Source organism: Theropithecus gelada, chromosome 3, assembly GCF_003255815.1.
Source record: "Theropithecus gelada isolate Dixy chromosome 3, Tgel_1.0, whole genome shotgun sequence".
Classification (NCBI taxonomy): Eukaryota; Metazoa; Chordata; class Mammalia; order Primates; family Cercopithecidae; genus Theropithecus; species Theropithecus gelada.
The window spans coordinates 83696753-83713108 of NC_037670.1; the positions used below are offsets into that span (position 1 = coordinate 83696753).

Genomic DNA, 16356 nt, shown 5'->3' on the forward strand with positions numbered 1-16356 from the left:
CCCGAGTAGCTGGGATTACAGACTTGTGCCACCACGCCTGGCTAACTTTTGTATTTTTAGTGGAGATGGGATTTCACCATGTTGGCCAGGCTGGTCTTGAACTCCTGACCTCAAGTGATCCACCCACCTCAGCCTCCCACAGTGCTGGGATTACAGGTGTGAGCTACCGCTCCTGGCCTCCTTCACTTATTAAGACAAGCAGAATGCTTCATCTCTGGACAAAAGTGATACTCTCCTTGGGGAGGTCTTCTGATATTGGTTCTATTAAGGTGCAAAATAGGAGAGAAACTTAGCATCAGCTTCTACAGATTTGGAGTATCTTTGTGTCCTTAACTAAAATCTTTAACTTCTTTCACTTTTCAGATGGTCCAAAGAGAACACAAAAAAAAGGGGAAAAAATGTCAACATGCTCGTTCCCCCACCTTGTTTTGTCAGCCTTCCATTTTCCTTGTCCACAACTGTGTATTTAAATAAAAGATGAATTAAACATCCTTGGGTGTTTGGAAAACAAAAACAAAAACACAAAAATCTTTATACCAGATAGGGAGTGCATTCCTTATGCAAATTGTTGACGTAAAAATAGTAGCTGCTTCTTTTAATTTACAGTTCAGTTGTCTGTGAACTTCCAGGTATAAGAAAATATTAGTTTAAAATTAGTCTTAATTATGTTAAAACTCCTTACCTACTGAAGATGAAATGGCTTAATGGCCATATTTCTTGAAAATAAAGAAAAGAAGGGGGAGGAGGAGGAGGAAGAAGAAGAAGAAGACAACATACAACTACCTTTTTCTCCAGCCTAGAGAGTTTCTTTTTTTCTTTTTCTTTTTTTTTGGAGACAGAGTCTCGCTCAGTCACCCAGGCTGGAATACAGTGGCATGATTTCAGCTCACTGCAATCTCCGCCTCCCAGGCTCAGGTGATTCTTATGCCTCAGCCTCCCCAGTAGCTGGGATTACAGGCACCCACCATCATGCCTGGCTAATTTTTGTATTTTTCGTAGAAATCGGGTTTCACCATGTTGGCCAGGCTGGTCTTGAATTCCTGACCTCAGATGATCTGCCCGCCTCAACCTCCCAAAGTGCTGGGATTACAGAAGTGACCCACCACACCGACTAAGAGTTTCTTCTTGGCAGGACAGAGCAAAGCACTCTCCAGGGAGAGGAGACAACTTTGGATCTTTTGATACTGTAGCAGGGGATGGAAAAGATGAATTCTTCTTCCTTAAATCAACATCTGGCAGAGTCTCCACTGAGGACCAGGGCAGCTCAGCCGCTGACCCCAGGGCAAAGCTCTGTGTTGCTGTTTTGTTTGGGCTTTGGGGGGTAGAGAGAATAGGTGGCACTCAGCATCCTCCTGGGAGGAGGGCTAAAGGCACGGGGAGATGATGGCAAAAATCTGAAGTCTGAGCTTGGCCTTTGGAACAAGGTTGCCTTCCAGTGTGGGACCTCCCTGCAGGTCTCTTAAGGCATGTGTTTCTCTGTATTTATACCTGCTTGTCTATTTCTTCTGCAGGTGGGCACAGGCTTCAGTTTTACTGATGATACCCACGGATATGCAGTCAATGAGGACGACGTAGCACGGGATTTATACAGGTAACATGCTCCCGCTTTCTGTTGGCCTTCTTCAGACCAAACATTTTTCTATCTCAACAGGAAAATTATTCTAGCATTGGAATTATTATTGACTGAGCCTTATAGTCCAATTCCTGAAGATAATTTAAGGATACTTTCACATCCACACACAGCAGAATTTTTCAATTAAAGATTATTTTTTAAAACTTTCAACCAGACATCTGAAAGGTTTCTGCTTGTTTTCCAAAATTGTATTTAACTTTGCATTTCTGGGGAGACAACATCTTTTCAGATATTTGTTTGTTTCCCAGGATTCTTCTTTTTGTGGCTTTTGGATGCAATTTTTTACTTTCTGCTTCTAGATCATGACTTGTCCATGCTGAAAACTTAGCTTGTTAGTCTCTAGTATTCTCCCTTCTTCTTGTGAAAGTTTTCTTTTGCTTAAAAAAAAAAAAAAAAAAAAAGGAAAAATGTAAAGTTGTAAGTCTGGCCAAATAGTGTCCATATAATGTCTCCCTTTCTTTATTTACTCATATTAATCAGTGCTATTTTTAGCATTTTACAAAAAGCAAATGACCTTTCTTATTTGGTCAGATTTTTCCAGTCTACAAATTATTACTAGAGACCAAATCCTTTCTGGTCACTAGGGCACCGCTTTATGCATTATAATAATTTACTAAATTATTATAATAATTTGCTAAAAGAACCCTAGTGGCCAGAAGGAGTTAACTAGCTCCCTACCCCACACCTCCACCAAGCACTCTGTTAATTACTACCAATCCCCAAAGTGAAAGCGCATCTAATAGGAGTCAGAGTTCGCTGATCTCTGACAAAAGCTTTCCGTTTCACTTTTCTTTCTCTCTAAGGCAGATAGGTGGCTGGAGGGAGAGAAGAAAGAACTACTTCCAAGCCCCTTTCCCAAAGATCTCTCCCTCTGCCCACCTAGAAAAGAATATGGCTGTTGTCTTCTCCACTTTTGTTTTTCACATGTTCCATGATTCAATCACTTCTATTCAGTGTCTAGGGGGATGCCCAGGACCCCACACTTCTGCTTCCATGTACAGTGGGGTCCTAGGGACATATTTGCCAAGTTCCTGGTGGGGTGTTCCCCCCAGCACCCCCTCCCCTTCCCTCCACAGACGTGACGGACGGCAGTCCTCCTCACAGGCTTCCTCAGAGCCAGGGCCAGGGCTCTCTTGGCACTGTGTGCTCTCTTTCTTCAGATTAGAGACCTACTCCCCACCCCCACCTCCCATCCCTCTTTGGTTTAAATCCAAACAAGCTCAGTGGTTAACTAGCAAACACCCTGAGGCCAGAGGTTCTGTATTGAAGAGCTGCATCGGCCCCCTCTAAGACAGAGCATCACTGCCAAGCCGTTTCTGTGTGTCCTTCCCCTCCCCCGAAGACTGTTACAGCTTCCAGTTGCCCCTCCATATGGGGATGTCGACTGCTGACATGTGGTCCATCTCCTCTTGCCTGACATGTAAAGGGAACCTATTTCAAAGCATCTATTGTTTATAGCTGTTGTAGTTCTTTTTGCTTCGGGCTCTTAGAACTGGAAAATAGCTAATCAAGGGTAGTGCAGAAAACTGATTTCAGCTGTTTCCTTTATAGTTTACACTCTTCGTTTCCCTTTGTGGCCACATGCTTCTCTCCAGCTCTCCAGATGGGTGTTTGCAATAAGAAGGTCGCTTGGAAACCTGCAAATGGGCTACTACAGGTTTAAAGAGTGGAGCTTTCATTTGCTCCCTTTGAAAACCAACTTTCATTTTTCTGAAAATCCCATTCTTTTGGACTATTAATAGTGCATGGCTGTAAGGAGACATTTACCATTCACAGTTTTGCTGCTTTTGTGTTTGGAAATAAAACTTTTTCACGAACAAGATGTTAAAATACTCTCCCTCTTTTCTTATTTGGAATGTGCTATTTAGTCACAATGCCTCTCTGGTTTAAAAAAAATTATGAAATTTATTAACTTTGATTTGGAGTACACTAGCTGGTGCCACTCTTCTTCTGCCATTGTTTACCAATTGCCTATTATGTGCCAGCTGCTGTTCTTGGTGCTGGTGAGACAGTAGTAAGCAATCCCCAAAGCCCCTGCCCTCCTGGTGCTTAGTCTAGTGGTGGACCTATAGTTATTTTCTTAGCAGCCAAATGTAAGCGCTACTATAGTTTTCTCCTACATGTTGGTTTGCAATGGGAAATGATATGTAGTGTTGCTAAACAAAGCTTCATAGCAATGCAGCTAGGAAGCAGGCTTCCTATATTAAATGAGAAAACTCTGTGTCCTGTGCCAGGTGGAGAGGATCATGGCTCAGCCTCGCTAGATGTTGAATGAATGCAAAAGAGGCTCCCCTCACCGGCTCCAACAGAGCAGCACTGCCAGGATTCCTGTTGCTGAGCTTGTGTCGGTCCAGTGCAGGGCAGGTGAGCCCCAAAGTGGGGCTTAGCCCGTGAGGGGTTTTGGCTTTGCCCAGAAAAGAATTCAAGGGTGGCCAGGTGTGGTGGCTCACACCTGTAATCCCAGCACTTTGGGAGGCCGAGGCAGGCAGATCACCGGAGGTCAGGAGTTCCAGACCAGCCTGACCAACATGGAGAAACCCTGTCTCTACTAAAAATACAAAAATTACCTCTTCTTGGTGGTGCATGCCTGTAATCCCTGCTACTCAGGAGGCTGTGGCAGGAGAATCGCTTGAACCTGGGAGGCAGAGGTTGCGGTGAGCTGAGATCATACCATTGCACTCCAGCCTGGACAACAAGAGCGAAACTGTCTCAATTTAAAAAAAAAAAAAAAAAAAAAAAAAGAAATTAAAGTAAAGAAGAGATGGAGGTAGAAGAAAACAGCTTTATTGAAGGGGCAGTGTTACAGCTCCGTGTCTACTCCTGCAGGGCTACTGCCTAGTCAGAGTAGCAACTTAGGGCAATTTTGCAGTCATATTTAAACCCACTTTTAATTACATGCAGATTAAGGGTTGGTTCATGCAGAATTTTCTAGGGAATGGATAGTAGCTTTTGTGTCTTTGGGTCATTGCCATGGAAAGGGGTGGTAACACTGGGTTGTTGCCGTCACGATGGTAAACTGACATGGCCCACTGATAGGCGTGTCTTGTGGAAAGCTGCTTCCACCCAGGCCCTGTCTTAGCTAGTCCTCAGTTTGATCCAGCATCCAAGCCCCACCTCTGTATTTGAGTCCCACCTCCTACCTCATGTCCACTGCCAGTGACTATAGGTACACTTTGCTTGGCTTTGGTTGGTATGGAGCTTTTGCTTAGATTACCTGAAACTCGATTATCCTGAATGTTGCTTGTGTTTATGATTATGCTTCTCAGTCCATTAGAACTGACCAGATTCCAGTGCTGTCTTTGGGTCTACAATGCATGATCATGTCCACTCACCTTTTCTGCCCTGCATCCACCTGATCTCTGTTTAAAAACTTATCTGAGGAATAATTTTCTTGTAGTCATTCTTCCTTGCAATCTCTGTTTCTCTTTTTGGTCCTTTAATATACATTTTTGTGAGCAGAGAGCCCTCAACTAAAATTCTGTTTATTAGACAAGTCCTTGGCACAATGCCAGCAAGGTGGCCAAGTGGAATCACCAGGAAGAAGCATGCTTCTTGTGCCATGTAGCTCTTGTACCTGAATAAATGCATGGAGTGTGCACGTGTGAACACAACGCTTATGTATTATTATTTTTGAGACTGACTCTCACTCTGTCACCAGACTGGAGTGCAGTGGCGTGACCTCGGCTCACTGCCACCTCTACCTCCCAGGCTCAAGCAATTCTGCCTCAGCCTCCTGAGTAGCCGGGACTACAGGCACCCACCATCACACCCAGATAATTTTTGTATTTTTAGTAGAGACAGGGTTTCACTACATTGGCCAGAATGGTCTCAATCTCTTGACCTCGTGATCCACCCGCCTCGGCCTCCCACGGCGTGAGCCACCGCACCTGGCCACTTACGTATTTTATATATATATATATGTTTAGCAGTTCTGCTTCTAAAATTTGTAATTTCATTTGGGCTTGATGCTAGATTTTATTTTCTAGAAGATGCTCACCATGTAATAAGAAGAGTTCTTGACTAAAATACAGTTAAATGAGCAAATGGCATATGCAAATCTAATTCACTAAATTTACTTTTTTCATTCTTCACTCTCTTTTAAGAAAAGAGAGTGCTACCATGCTACCAAGTGCTTGCTTTAAAAAAAAATAGCCAATTTTTTGGCTGTGAAATCAAAACTGTGAAATGAAACTTGATGATAATTTCCTCAAGTGGAGCCTTGCCTTGGAAACTTGAGCTGGAGAATCCTGCCATTTTCAAGATAGAAGTAACCTGGGAGATTATCTCCAAATAAGACTGTCAGATAAAACACAAAATGCCCAGTTAAATTTGAATTTCAGATAAACAACAAATAACATTTTAATGTGAGTATATTCCATGCCATATTTGGAACATACTTATACTAAGCCATTATTTGTTATTTATCTGAAATTCAAAATTAAACCATGTCTTATGTTTTCATTTGCTAAATCCAGCAACCCTAATGACTCTCCAGCAAATACTACAAGCAAATAAGCTTTAAGCTAAAGCCAAAGACTTAATTGAGATTTACTATGCTAAATTATCTATTGCCATTCCAACAAGCAGGAAGAGAGAAAAGGAAGTAGATTTTAGCCTGAAGGTTGGAGAGGGAAGGGTGGAGAATGAATGCCTATTTTTATCTGCGTTCTAAAGCCAGCTTATTGCCAGCACAAACATAGAAGCTATAAAATACAGCTTCTCAGATTTAGTTGCTATAAAGGCCACTATAAATAATGAATACAGAAATACAACAAAACTCTACAGTAGTGTTTCATGGTGAATTTTTATTATGCAGCCTTTGAAAATTAATTATAGCTAGGATCATGGTGATTGTAATGACCCAATTTTGCCTCTTTGTAACCCTTGAACTTCGCCATCCTCCTGGGTTTTCAGAGCCTCCTTACCTTTCATCTTCCCTGAATGGTTCATGGCTCTTAGTGTCTCAGCAGGAAGCTGGGCCAAAAACCTCCCCTAGCTTCGCAGGCACTGCAGTCTGGGTCAAAACACTCATAGAGCTACTGAGTTTCACAAGTTTTTGTTTTCCTTTTTTTTGAAATATTTTGTTCAAGTAAAGAATCATTTAAAAATCCACTGTCGTCTTGCTTACTATGAAATCACTCCTTGAGTCTGTTAAAATCTATTTCGTCACTGAAGTGGCTATTGGCATTTTTTTTTTTTTTTTTTTTTTGAGACAGGGTCTTACTCTGTTGCCTAGGCTGGAGTGCAGTGGTGCAATCTCAGCTCACTGCAACCTCAGCCTCCCGGGTTGAAGCGATTCTCCTGTCTCAGCCTCCCAAGTAGCTAGGACTACAGGTGCGCACCACCATGCCTGGCTGATTTTAGTAGAGATAGGGTTTCACTATGTTGGCTAGGCTGGTCTCGAACTCCTGACCTCGTTATCTGCCCGCCTCAGCCTCCCAAAGTGCTGGGATTACAGGCATGAGCCACCGCCCCGGCCAGCTGTTGGCATTCTTTAGTAAATGTGTTTTTCTTTTTTTTAGCCCAGAGGCTACTGTACATTTATTTCAATATCTGTGGCCATTTGCTGTTTTTCTTTTAAATTATAGTCATCTTACAGTTTTTGTGTTCTTTGGTCATTAAAATGCTGACATTCTTGGAGCTCCAGCAGAAATGTTCAGAGTCCCCCACAGTGGGGGTTGGTAAGCAACTAAGATTTCCCTCACTTCACCACAAATCTGGGCTAATGGGATCATAAAGTTTGCAGAACTACCTCCAAGAATTGCTACGTAACATGTGAAACCTGTATTATTTGCTCAAAGTGCCCTCAACAGTTAGATGATCCAAACTGGTAACTCAGTGATTTGGAAACATGCCCATAGTATTGATGTCCACTTGTCCAAACTTCTTATTATCAAAGTAAGCCCACACGTATTGTGTAAATAAAATGTCCTACAGGAGCTCATAGCAGAGTGGTATCTTATTTCAAATGTGAAACCTATTGCCAAAGGGTTAGATTTGATATCCTAGCATGAAGAGCTCCTGAATCATTTTTCTGATTAATTTGTATTGTTTTTGTTCTTCTTTTTGCAGTGCACTAATTCAGTTTTTCCAGATATTTCCCGAATATAAAGATAATGACTTTTATGTCACTGGGGAGGTAAGTAGAAGTCACGTTTCCTTGTGTGCTTCAAACATCACCAGAACTGACATATATTATGAGTGTAGTTTGTTCGTTTAAAATCTATATACATATATACATGTACACATACATATCAATATTGATTCAGCCTATATTCAAAATTCTCCCAATTATCAAAATACCCTTCATAACTTTTTTTTTTTTTTTGAGTTGGAATTTCGCTCTTGTTGCCCAGGGCTGGAGTGCAGTGGCGCGATCTCAGCTCACTGCAACCCCTGCCTCCCGGGTTCAAGCCATTCTCCTGCCTCAGCCTCTTAAGTAGCTGGGATTACAGGTACCTGCTACCACGCCTGGCTAATTTTTGTATTTTTAGTAGAGATGGGGTTTCACCATGTTGGCCAGGCTGGTCTCCAACTCCTATTCAGGTCTTGTGATCTGCCTGCCTCGGCCTCCCAAAGTGCTGGGATTACAGGCATGAGCCACTGCATCTGGCCCTTTCATAACATATTTTAAATCCCAGGACTCAATGCATGCTCTCATATTACCATGGGTGCACTAGGTAGGCTCAGTCACCTACCTTGTTTGTTGTCCTCGTCATTCATGGTGATGATTTGAAGAGTCCAGGCCAGGTGCTTTGTAGAATGTCCCATATTCTGAATTTGTCGGATTTTTTCCTCAGTGCTTAGGTTATGTCAAAACATTTGAGCACGAATATTACATAGATGGTGTGTACTTTCTGGTGCCTCACATCAGGAGGCACAAGAAGTCAGTTTGTCCCACTGTTGATGATGCTAAACTGGATCCCTCTGTCAAGGTGGTATCTGCCAGATCTTGCCATTGTAAAGGCACCTGTTTCTGTTTGTAATTAATTAATAATTCAAGACCATTTGAACACTGTTCCCTCAAAAATGCCACCCAGTAGTTTTAGCATCCATTGATGATCTCTGTCTGAATCACTTATTACTCTGGGGGTGATAAAATGGTGAGTTTTCTAATGTATCTTTCTGTGGATATCACCTGGCATTCTTCCATAGGGAAAATTTTTCCCTTTTCCTCTTATTACTTACTTTTAAAAATAGTACTGTGGATTCACAGACTGTTATTTCTATTTGATCTGTTAAATTTGTTTTGTTTTAAATGCTTTCATTGTTTTAAATTTGGTCACTGGAAACCCCTTCAACTGCCTCCTGTGCCCTTTTTACAGGTCCCCATTAGCCTCCAAGCATGTCCTTGCTTTTTGACACAAATGTATGTTCCAGAAGCATCATGTAGTTCTTGTACTTTCCCTGTCCTAGCCTTGGAATCAGTCAGTTCTTCATGGAATGCTGGTTCTTTTTCATGGGGAATGGCATTTAAAAAGCAAGTGCTAAGCACTAAGTGGCCCATTGCTGCTGGGATGTGTCTGTGGGCAGGGCTAGGAAACCAAATGACTTCATACTAATACCCATACTTCTGATTCCATACCACAAGGTTCTCTTCTCTTTTCTCTGTTCCATATTTGTTTACCCCTTCTCCCACATTGAGGGCTGTGGTTCCTAATAACATCAGTGTGTTTCCTCTTTTGCTTGCTTCTACAATATGCCCAAAATGGTTTCAGAATTACTACATAAGTACCATTACCAACAAGAAACATCAAAATTACTTTCAATATTTTTGCTGCAATTATTTTTATCCTTAAATTGTATCTCACTACACACTTACAATCAAAGTACTGTGGGGTGATTCTGTTAAAATTTAATACACAGTTACATTCATTTGTCTATGTTGGTTTCAATTTTAGGGTTTGCTTTTTTCATCCTTTTTAAGATTATTTTAAAAATAGGTACCAGCCAATCATTTAAGAACATAGGTGCAGTTCTAGGTGCTAGGAATATAATGGTGAATAACACTGAAAAACTACAAAAAAAAAAATCCCTGCCCTACATTCTAGAGAGGCAGACAGTGATAACTAAAATATGTGCTAGGTACTGTACCATCAGGCAGTGACAAGCATCATGAAAGAGATGCAGTAGGGCAAGGGCCGGAGAGTGAAGGAGGTGCTATTTTGGATAAGATTGTCTGGGCAAGGCTCTTTGACAAGGAGATGATGAGCAGAACTCTGAATGATGTGGTGGGGGTAATTTCTGCAGTATCTGTAAGAAGAGCTTTCCTGGCAGAAGAAACAATGAATGCGAAGACTCTCCAGTGGGGACAGGCTTGGCAGGTTCAAGGAAAAGCACGGAGCTGCCGTGGTGGAAACTGAGCAGAAAGAGGCCAGTGGATCCTGCAGGGTCCGGCTGCCTGTGGCAAAGAGTTTGGACTTTATTCTAAGAGTAATGGGAAACCATTGAGGGTCCAGTGTTCACTGAAAGAACATTTAGAATCGAATTCAACTGAGCACAGATATATTGAGTATCTGCTATGTTTGAGGCACTGGACAAATATTAGGAATTCAGTGATTTATCAGACGTTGACTCTGCCCTAAATCTGAAGGTCTAATAATTACAATACAGATGAAAGGCACAATTAGAGAAATATTGTCTCTGATCCACGAATCTTGAAAAAAGAAAAAAAAGTTAAGAAAAAAAATTAGAGAAGTAACTGTAAAGACTAATAGCCACAGGAAAGGTACCAATAGCTACCTCAGAATGGGATCCTCAGGAAAGGCCAAGCAGAGGAGATGGCAGTGAAACCAAGTTTTGAAGGATAAATAAGGGTGTGTTAGTTAAGGCTCTTTTGGTTGCAAGTGACAGAAACCCTATTTAAAGCAGCTTTAGTGAAACAGGACATTGATTGATTTAACGTCAGGTGTGGCTGGATCTGGTTGCCCATACTTTGTCATCAGGATTCTGCCTGTCATTCTCTCCTGATCTATGTACTTTGCTTTGTACTTTTCTGGTTTCATTCTTAGGCAAGTTCTTTTCATGTGGCACTCCCGCTTCTCCATCCATCGCAGGGCAGGTATAGCGTATCCATTCAACTTCCCTTTCCCAATAATTCCTGCCCTCCAGATTCCTGAATCTCAGATGATCCACTTGGATCTCATGCCTATCCTAGAGCCACCAACTGGACCCAGGTGGTTGGAATATACAGATTGGCCAGAATGGTGCCTGAGGCCCACTCCACACCCTGGAAGGGTAGGGACTGGGATGGGGGCCCTCATACTCTGAACCATAAGGCCTGAGAGTAGGAGATGAGTGGTCTCCAGAGGAAGATCCAAGTGATGATGCCAGAGGAAGGGCTGTAAAGATGCTGGCAAGCATGTCTGCGATGTACACTTTCAGGGAGGGAAAGAGGAAAATGGTCTGAGTTTTTCCAAGGGAATGGCAAGTAACTGGAGCTAGCAACTTCTTCTCTCTTTTTTCTCTTTATAAGCTATTTGGAAGGGATATTCTGACTGTTTGGCATACTACACTTTAGGTTTCTTAAGCCAGTTATGCAGTCAGGATGAGTTAGAACCTCTCCTGGTAATTTCTGGCTGTTCCTTGTCTTTTAACCAATTTCAGAGCCAGGTTAGGAAAGTGAATAGGAAGTGACACTCCCCATTATTTGGCAAAATATTTGGAAAATGCCCATTCTCCACCTCCTACAGAAGAGTGATCTACTTCGTGTGTAATGCCTTGTCTTGCAAATAATGTGGTGATGTCGTTAACCATGATGCTGATGTTGATACAAACCATGATGTTTGGTAAAGCTGCCAAATCCCAGATGAAAAATTTGACTTGGTTATTTCACATCTGCCTTGTGGTTTTATGCCTATAATTTCCTAATGTGTGTAGAAGAGGACAGTTTTCTTTTTACCTTCCTTGCTGCCAGGATGAATACTTTTAGGGAAACCTGTGCCTTCTGAGTGATGAAGGAAGATGTGAGGTAGAGATGCCGTTGTCAGTTCTTCCCTGAACTACATGGGATACGTTCAGTCTGGGGGCACTGCTCTTTCTAGAAGAAAAAAACACTAAATAATGATGCCTTGATGGTTTATCATGAATATTAGAATGCTGTGTTTCTCCAGTCTCGTTGGTCCCATCTGGGTTGTCTTCTGTTTTAAGGCCATGTGGCAGAAAAGAGAAGTGGAAGGCATTCTGGATTAATCATTAGGAGCCCTGGGACTCAGGGCTGGCTTTGCTCCTCCCTGGATGATTTCAGGAAAGTCTTTCAGCCTCCCTGGGCCTCCGCTTTTCATCTAACAATCAGAGGAGTTGTTCAATTAGATCACTTACAGGGATATTTTGCTTTACTAGAAGTTCAAATGCAGTTATTTAGACTTACTCTTTAAGCATCTGTGTGTAATTGCAGTTTTAACGTAGTACCTACCCATTTTCCCTCTCGCTGCTGCCACCACCAAAAAAAAAAAAAATTCTTCTAGATTTTTCAAGAAAGAAAATTCCTTTCTCTTCTAAACTCTTCATTTTCTCACACTCTTAGGAAAGCGGAATAGTGCTGCTCAGTTTGTAGAGCCATCTTCAAAAAATAAATGCACAAATTCAGAATGGTTTTCTGCTTTTCAATGTAAATGCACCAGACCTAAATATCTCATGTTTGTGTGCTATGAATGAGAGGAACCTGATGCTCAAAGGGTCTGGAGCAGCTGTTCAGAACCTTGATTTGATGTAAAGGAGTCTGGAAATAATAATAGTACCTACTGCATAGGGTTGTTTTGAGTATTTAATTAGATAATCCTCCTCAGATATTAGCCTAGTGACTGTGGTGAGTACCCAACACGTGATGACTACTATTACCATTCATGTTGAAAAGCTGGGTTAATATATTATGACTCCCAAGCACACAGCCTAATGCCTGTAGACAAGAGCTGAAGTGTTAATAGAAGCTCCGCTAACTCATTGCTGGGATATGGCATTGTCCCCTCTACTCTATGTCTATGATTTTGAAATCATTTTTAAAAGCAATAGTTACTTTGTCTAAAAAAAATGGAGCTTAGCAGTTGACATTAGAAGTTGTGCTTGTTTTTTATATGGGCAGCTGCAAAATGTGTCAGGACCCACCCCAGGCTCCTGCCTCGCCATGCGGACGATGGTGTGGCTACACCAGAGAAAGTGGCGTGGGCCTGCCCTCAGCGCAAAGGAGAGAGGAGAAGCTGCTTTGTCTTCTTCCTTCTCTTCATTTCTGCCCAGAACACCAACTGGAATTAATTTTCCCTAAAAAGAGACAAATGTGTCTGTAAATCACCCTCCTCAAGACATGAAAAAAACATACTTCAAAAAGAGAAACAAGCTGCATTTAATTCCCATAATTAACTTTCTTTATAAGTGTTATCCTTTCTGAGCCAGTAACTATTAGTGAGATTGCCCTTGTTCTTGAGGCACAGACACATTTAGCATCCTCTCAATTGTACAGGAGCCCAGGTAGAAGTTAAAGCAAAACAGCCCTCACTGGAAGGCAGGCAGGTGACGATCAGGGGGACCGCCCATTGTTCTCTGAGCCTGTGTCTTTATGTGCCGCTCAAGGGGAAGAGTCAGTGCATGTGGGAGGTTGTGGCAATGGATGGGAATGCTTCCAAACTAGCAGGGCCTGTGGTTAAAACGGGACATCTCTTCTCCATCAGCAAAAAAGGGCAGACTCTCTTTATAAACAGTTTTGCAACCATAATTTATTTGAGGACCCAATAGAGACAAAACTTTGAAGCTGTTTAAAAATGAATTAGGGAGCATAATGGGCTACTTTATCTTCATCTGCATGGGTGAAGTCCCTGTTGGAAGTACAGTGTCTGACGACCTTTACTGAAGTCATCATGGCCCATTGGGTTAGGTGGCAAGCTCCCAGTATGCGAGAGCCATGTTTGTTTGTTTTATTCGATACTAAGCACAGTGCATAATGATGATTATAGAATGAAGTTCATGCAAGACTGCCTTTAGATAAAATAAAAGTACTGATATTTCTTTCCTGCATCTTTTCACCTCCCCCACCCCGACTTTTTTTTTTTTTTTTTCTGAGACGAAGTGTCATTCTGTTACCTAAGCTGGAGTGCAGCATCACGATCTCGGCTCACTGCAGCCTCCAGTTCCCAGCTTCAAGTGATTCTCCTGCCTCAGCCTCCCAAGTAGCTGGGATTACAGGCACGTGCCACCATGCCCGCCTAATTTTTGTATTTTTGGTAGAGACGGGGTTTCACTATGTTGGCCAGGCTGGCCTTGAACTCCTGACCTGGTAATCTGCCCACCTCAGTCTCCCAAAGTGCTGAGATTACAGGTGTAAACCACTGCAGCCAGCCCCTTTCTTTTTTAAAAATTTTTATTTTAGGTTTGGGGGTACATGTGAACGTTTGTTACATAGACAAACGTGTCACAGAGATTTGTTGTACCTATTCTTACATCACCCAGGTATTAAGCTCAGTACCCAGTAATGATCTTTTCTGCTCTTCTCGCCTCCGTTTCATTGCCCTTCTCTTCCTGCACTATGTCCCGGGCCCTTGGGACTCTCCTTTGGCCTCCCTTGTTTTCCAGGGCCATCTTCCCACCTCAGCCTTCCTCTCCTCAGTCTGTTGTGTACAAACTTCTATTTCTCCATGCTTCTTCCATCCCTGTCATGATTGTTCTGTTTCTCTCCCCATTCTGACTTGTTATCAGCTCATTGTTCCATAGAAAGGATCTGATAAATTAAACCCAATATGGTGGACTCTCAACATGTTTGCATTTGAGTAAAGAGAGAGCCTACCTGATGGATAGATATTTGTAATAGGGTAATTTCAAGCAGTGACATGCAGTGGGGTTGGCAACCAAGGTGGGGTGGGAGAGCAATTCTAGAAGTAGGCCTATGATTATTAGCATTCTGTGTAAGCCTGTACCATCATCCTATTAGCCCGGGCTTGGGATCATTAAATTTAATGGCTAGAAGGGATCCTTCAAGAACATCTAGTTCACGTATTTTATCTGTAGATTTTACTAGAGAACATTTATTAAGAATGGACTGTATGGTAGACATCATGCTAAGCACTGTTTTATGCATTACCTCATTTAATCCTAACAGCTGCCTTAAAAAATAGGTGCTATGATTATTCTTCCCATTTTACAGGTGAGGTGACTGAGGCTTAGTGAGGTTAGGTATGCCTTACCAAGGTCACCCAGCCAGAAAGTGGAGGAGCCAGCATTGGAACCTAAGCAGTCAGACTCCAGAGCCTGAAGATGGTGGGGAAGAAGTGAGCTAGTGGTGCAGCCTTGTTCACCAAAATGCTTGTTCACCAAGCTGGGTGCTCTCACCTTGAACTTGCACTGTCTCCAGGACCTGCTTCAGATTCTGTTTGTGTAGAAGGGAGCCAAACGTCCCCTTCCATATTTAATGCTGAAACTCTAAGGTTATCAACCTTACACAAACAGAAAAGAAGTTCCCTAGCTTCTTGAATGTCTTTCTGGCCAAGACTGTTTTAATCATAAAGACTTGGCCTTGATCATTAAGTTTTATAGAGTAAGTGGAAGTTTCAAGTGATATAAGGACTTGAAGTCTTTGGAATGCAATTATTTCTCAAGGCTTGGAACTTGCTGAATTTTATTAGATAACATTCAAGCTGTTTTAACTCTTGAACCTATGACAAATCTCTATTTTCAGTTATGTTCATCTGCACTTGCCAATATTTTCTTTTAGAATTGAAAATGGATTTGTGACTATTTAATGAGTTTAATATTACAAAAATCAAGGTTTAAGCTGTAACCAAAGAACTGAATAAGGGCATATGGAAATGTTTGCAAGTTTGATCTCTGGCTTTTGTACAGCATATCCAAATCAAGTCAATACATATATACTGAGGTTGCATGGAAAAGAATATGCGTAAATCAGAAGTCATTATAAGCTTTGTCAGGAATGAATTACCATGCTGGAGCAGGCAGCATAGAGACCTAAATAGTACTTGATTAGATGAGATGTTTAGGTTGGAAATGAGAAATGCTAAGTTACATCTATTATGCAGCTTCATCCTTCTGAATTGTATCTACAGTGAGCAAACAAAGATTCAGTTTGTTGACTGTGGCCCGGTGTGTTCGGACTCTTTATTTAAAAGTCAAATTAACTGTAGTCTCCATTTTAAACAAAAGGGTTTATTCATCTCATTGAGTCACCTGGCTTCATGCTGGATTTCTCCAAATTGCCACTGAACTCAGAGTAGGTGGGAAAAGGATGCATCTTGTTCACCTATGCCTGTCAGTGATAGCTTTTTTTTTTTAAGCAGTATCTTCTCAATAGAAAATAAGAATATATCATTTGGGAGGCAGCATGTATTTTTGCATAAGTTTATGTGACTAAAAATTGGCTATAGATCGAAATGTTTTTGCTATAAGTCTATGCCTGTAGATTTTGCAAGTTTCTTTTTAAGCCCATATTCCAAAAGAAATAGATGCTTTGATAAAGTCATATTCTTGTTGGAAGGCTTTTTTTTTTTTTTTTTAATTGCAGCAATGTGGTCTTGAAATTAGATGACGCATGGTCTAGAAATGTCTAGGAAGTTATAGAGATTACCACAACACTGAAATTCCAGCTTTCCTCATTCATTAATTTTCTAAACTGACCATTTTAAGGCCACACTTCTCTCTTCAGATAAAATAATGGTACTGAAGGAAATAAGATTCTACCCTAGGCTAGATGAAGCCAAAGTAGGTCACCCTAGCCTAATCTTACC

At 41.6% G+C, this 16356-nt stretch overlaps 1 protein-coding gene across 5 annotated transcripts in view; it reads left to right on the forward strand.

Annotated features, from left to right (window-relative positions):
• The window catches only part of CPVL (carboxypeptidase, vitellogenic like), a 204851-nt gene that overhangs the window by 101548 nt on the left and 86947 nt on the right, over window positions 1-16356 (forward strand). For all 5 annotated transcript variants that reach the window (XM_025378603.1, XM_025378602.1, XM_025378601.1 and 2 more), the window contains 2 exons: window positions 1512-1591; window positions 7706-7772. In XM_025378603.1, coding sequence (XP_025234388.1) covers window positions 1512-1591; window positions 7706-7772 — 147 coding nt within the window. The remainder of the gene's footprint in view (window positions 1-1511; window positions 1592-7705; window positions 7773-16356) is intronic.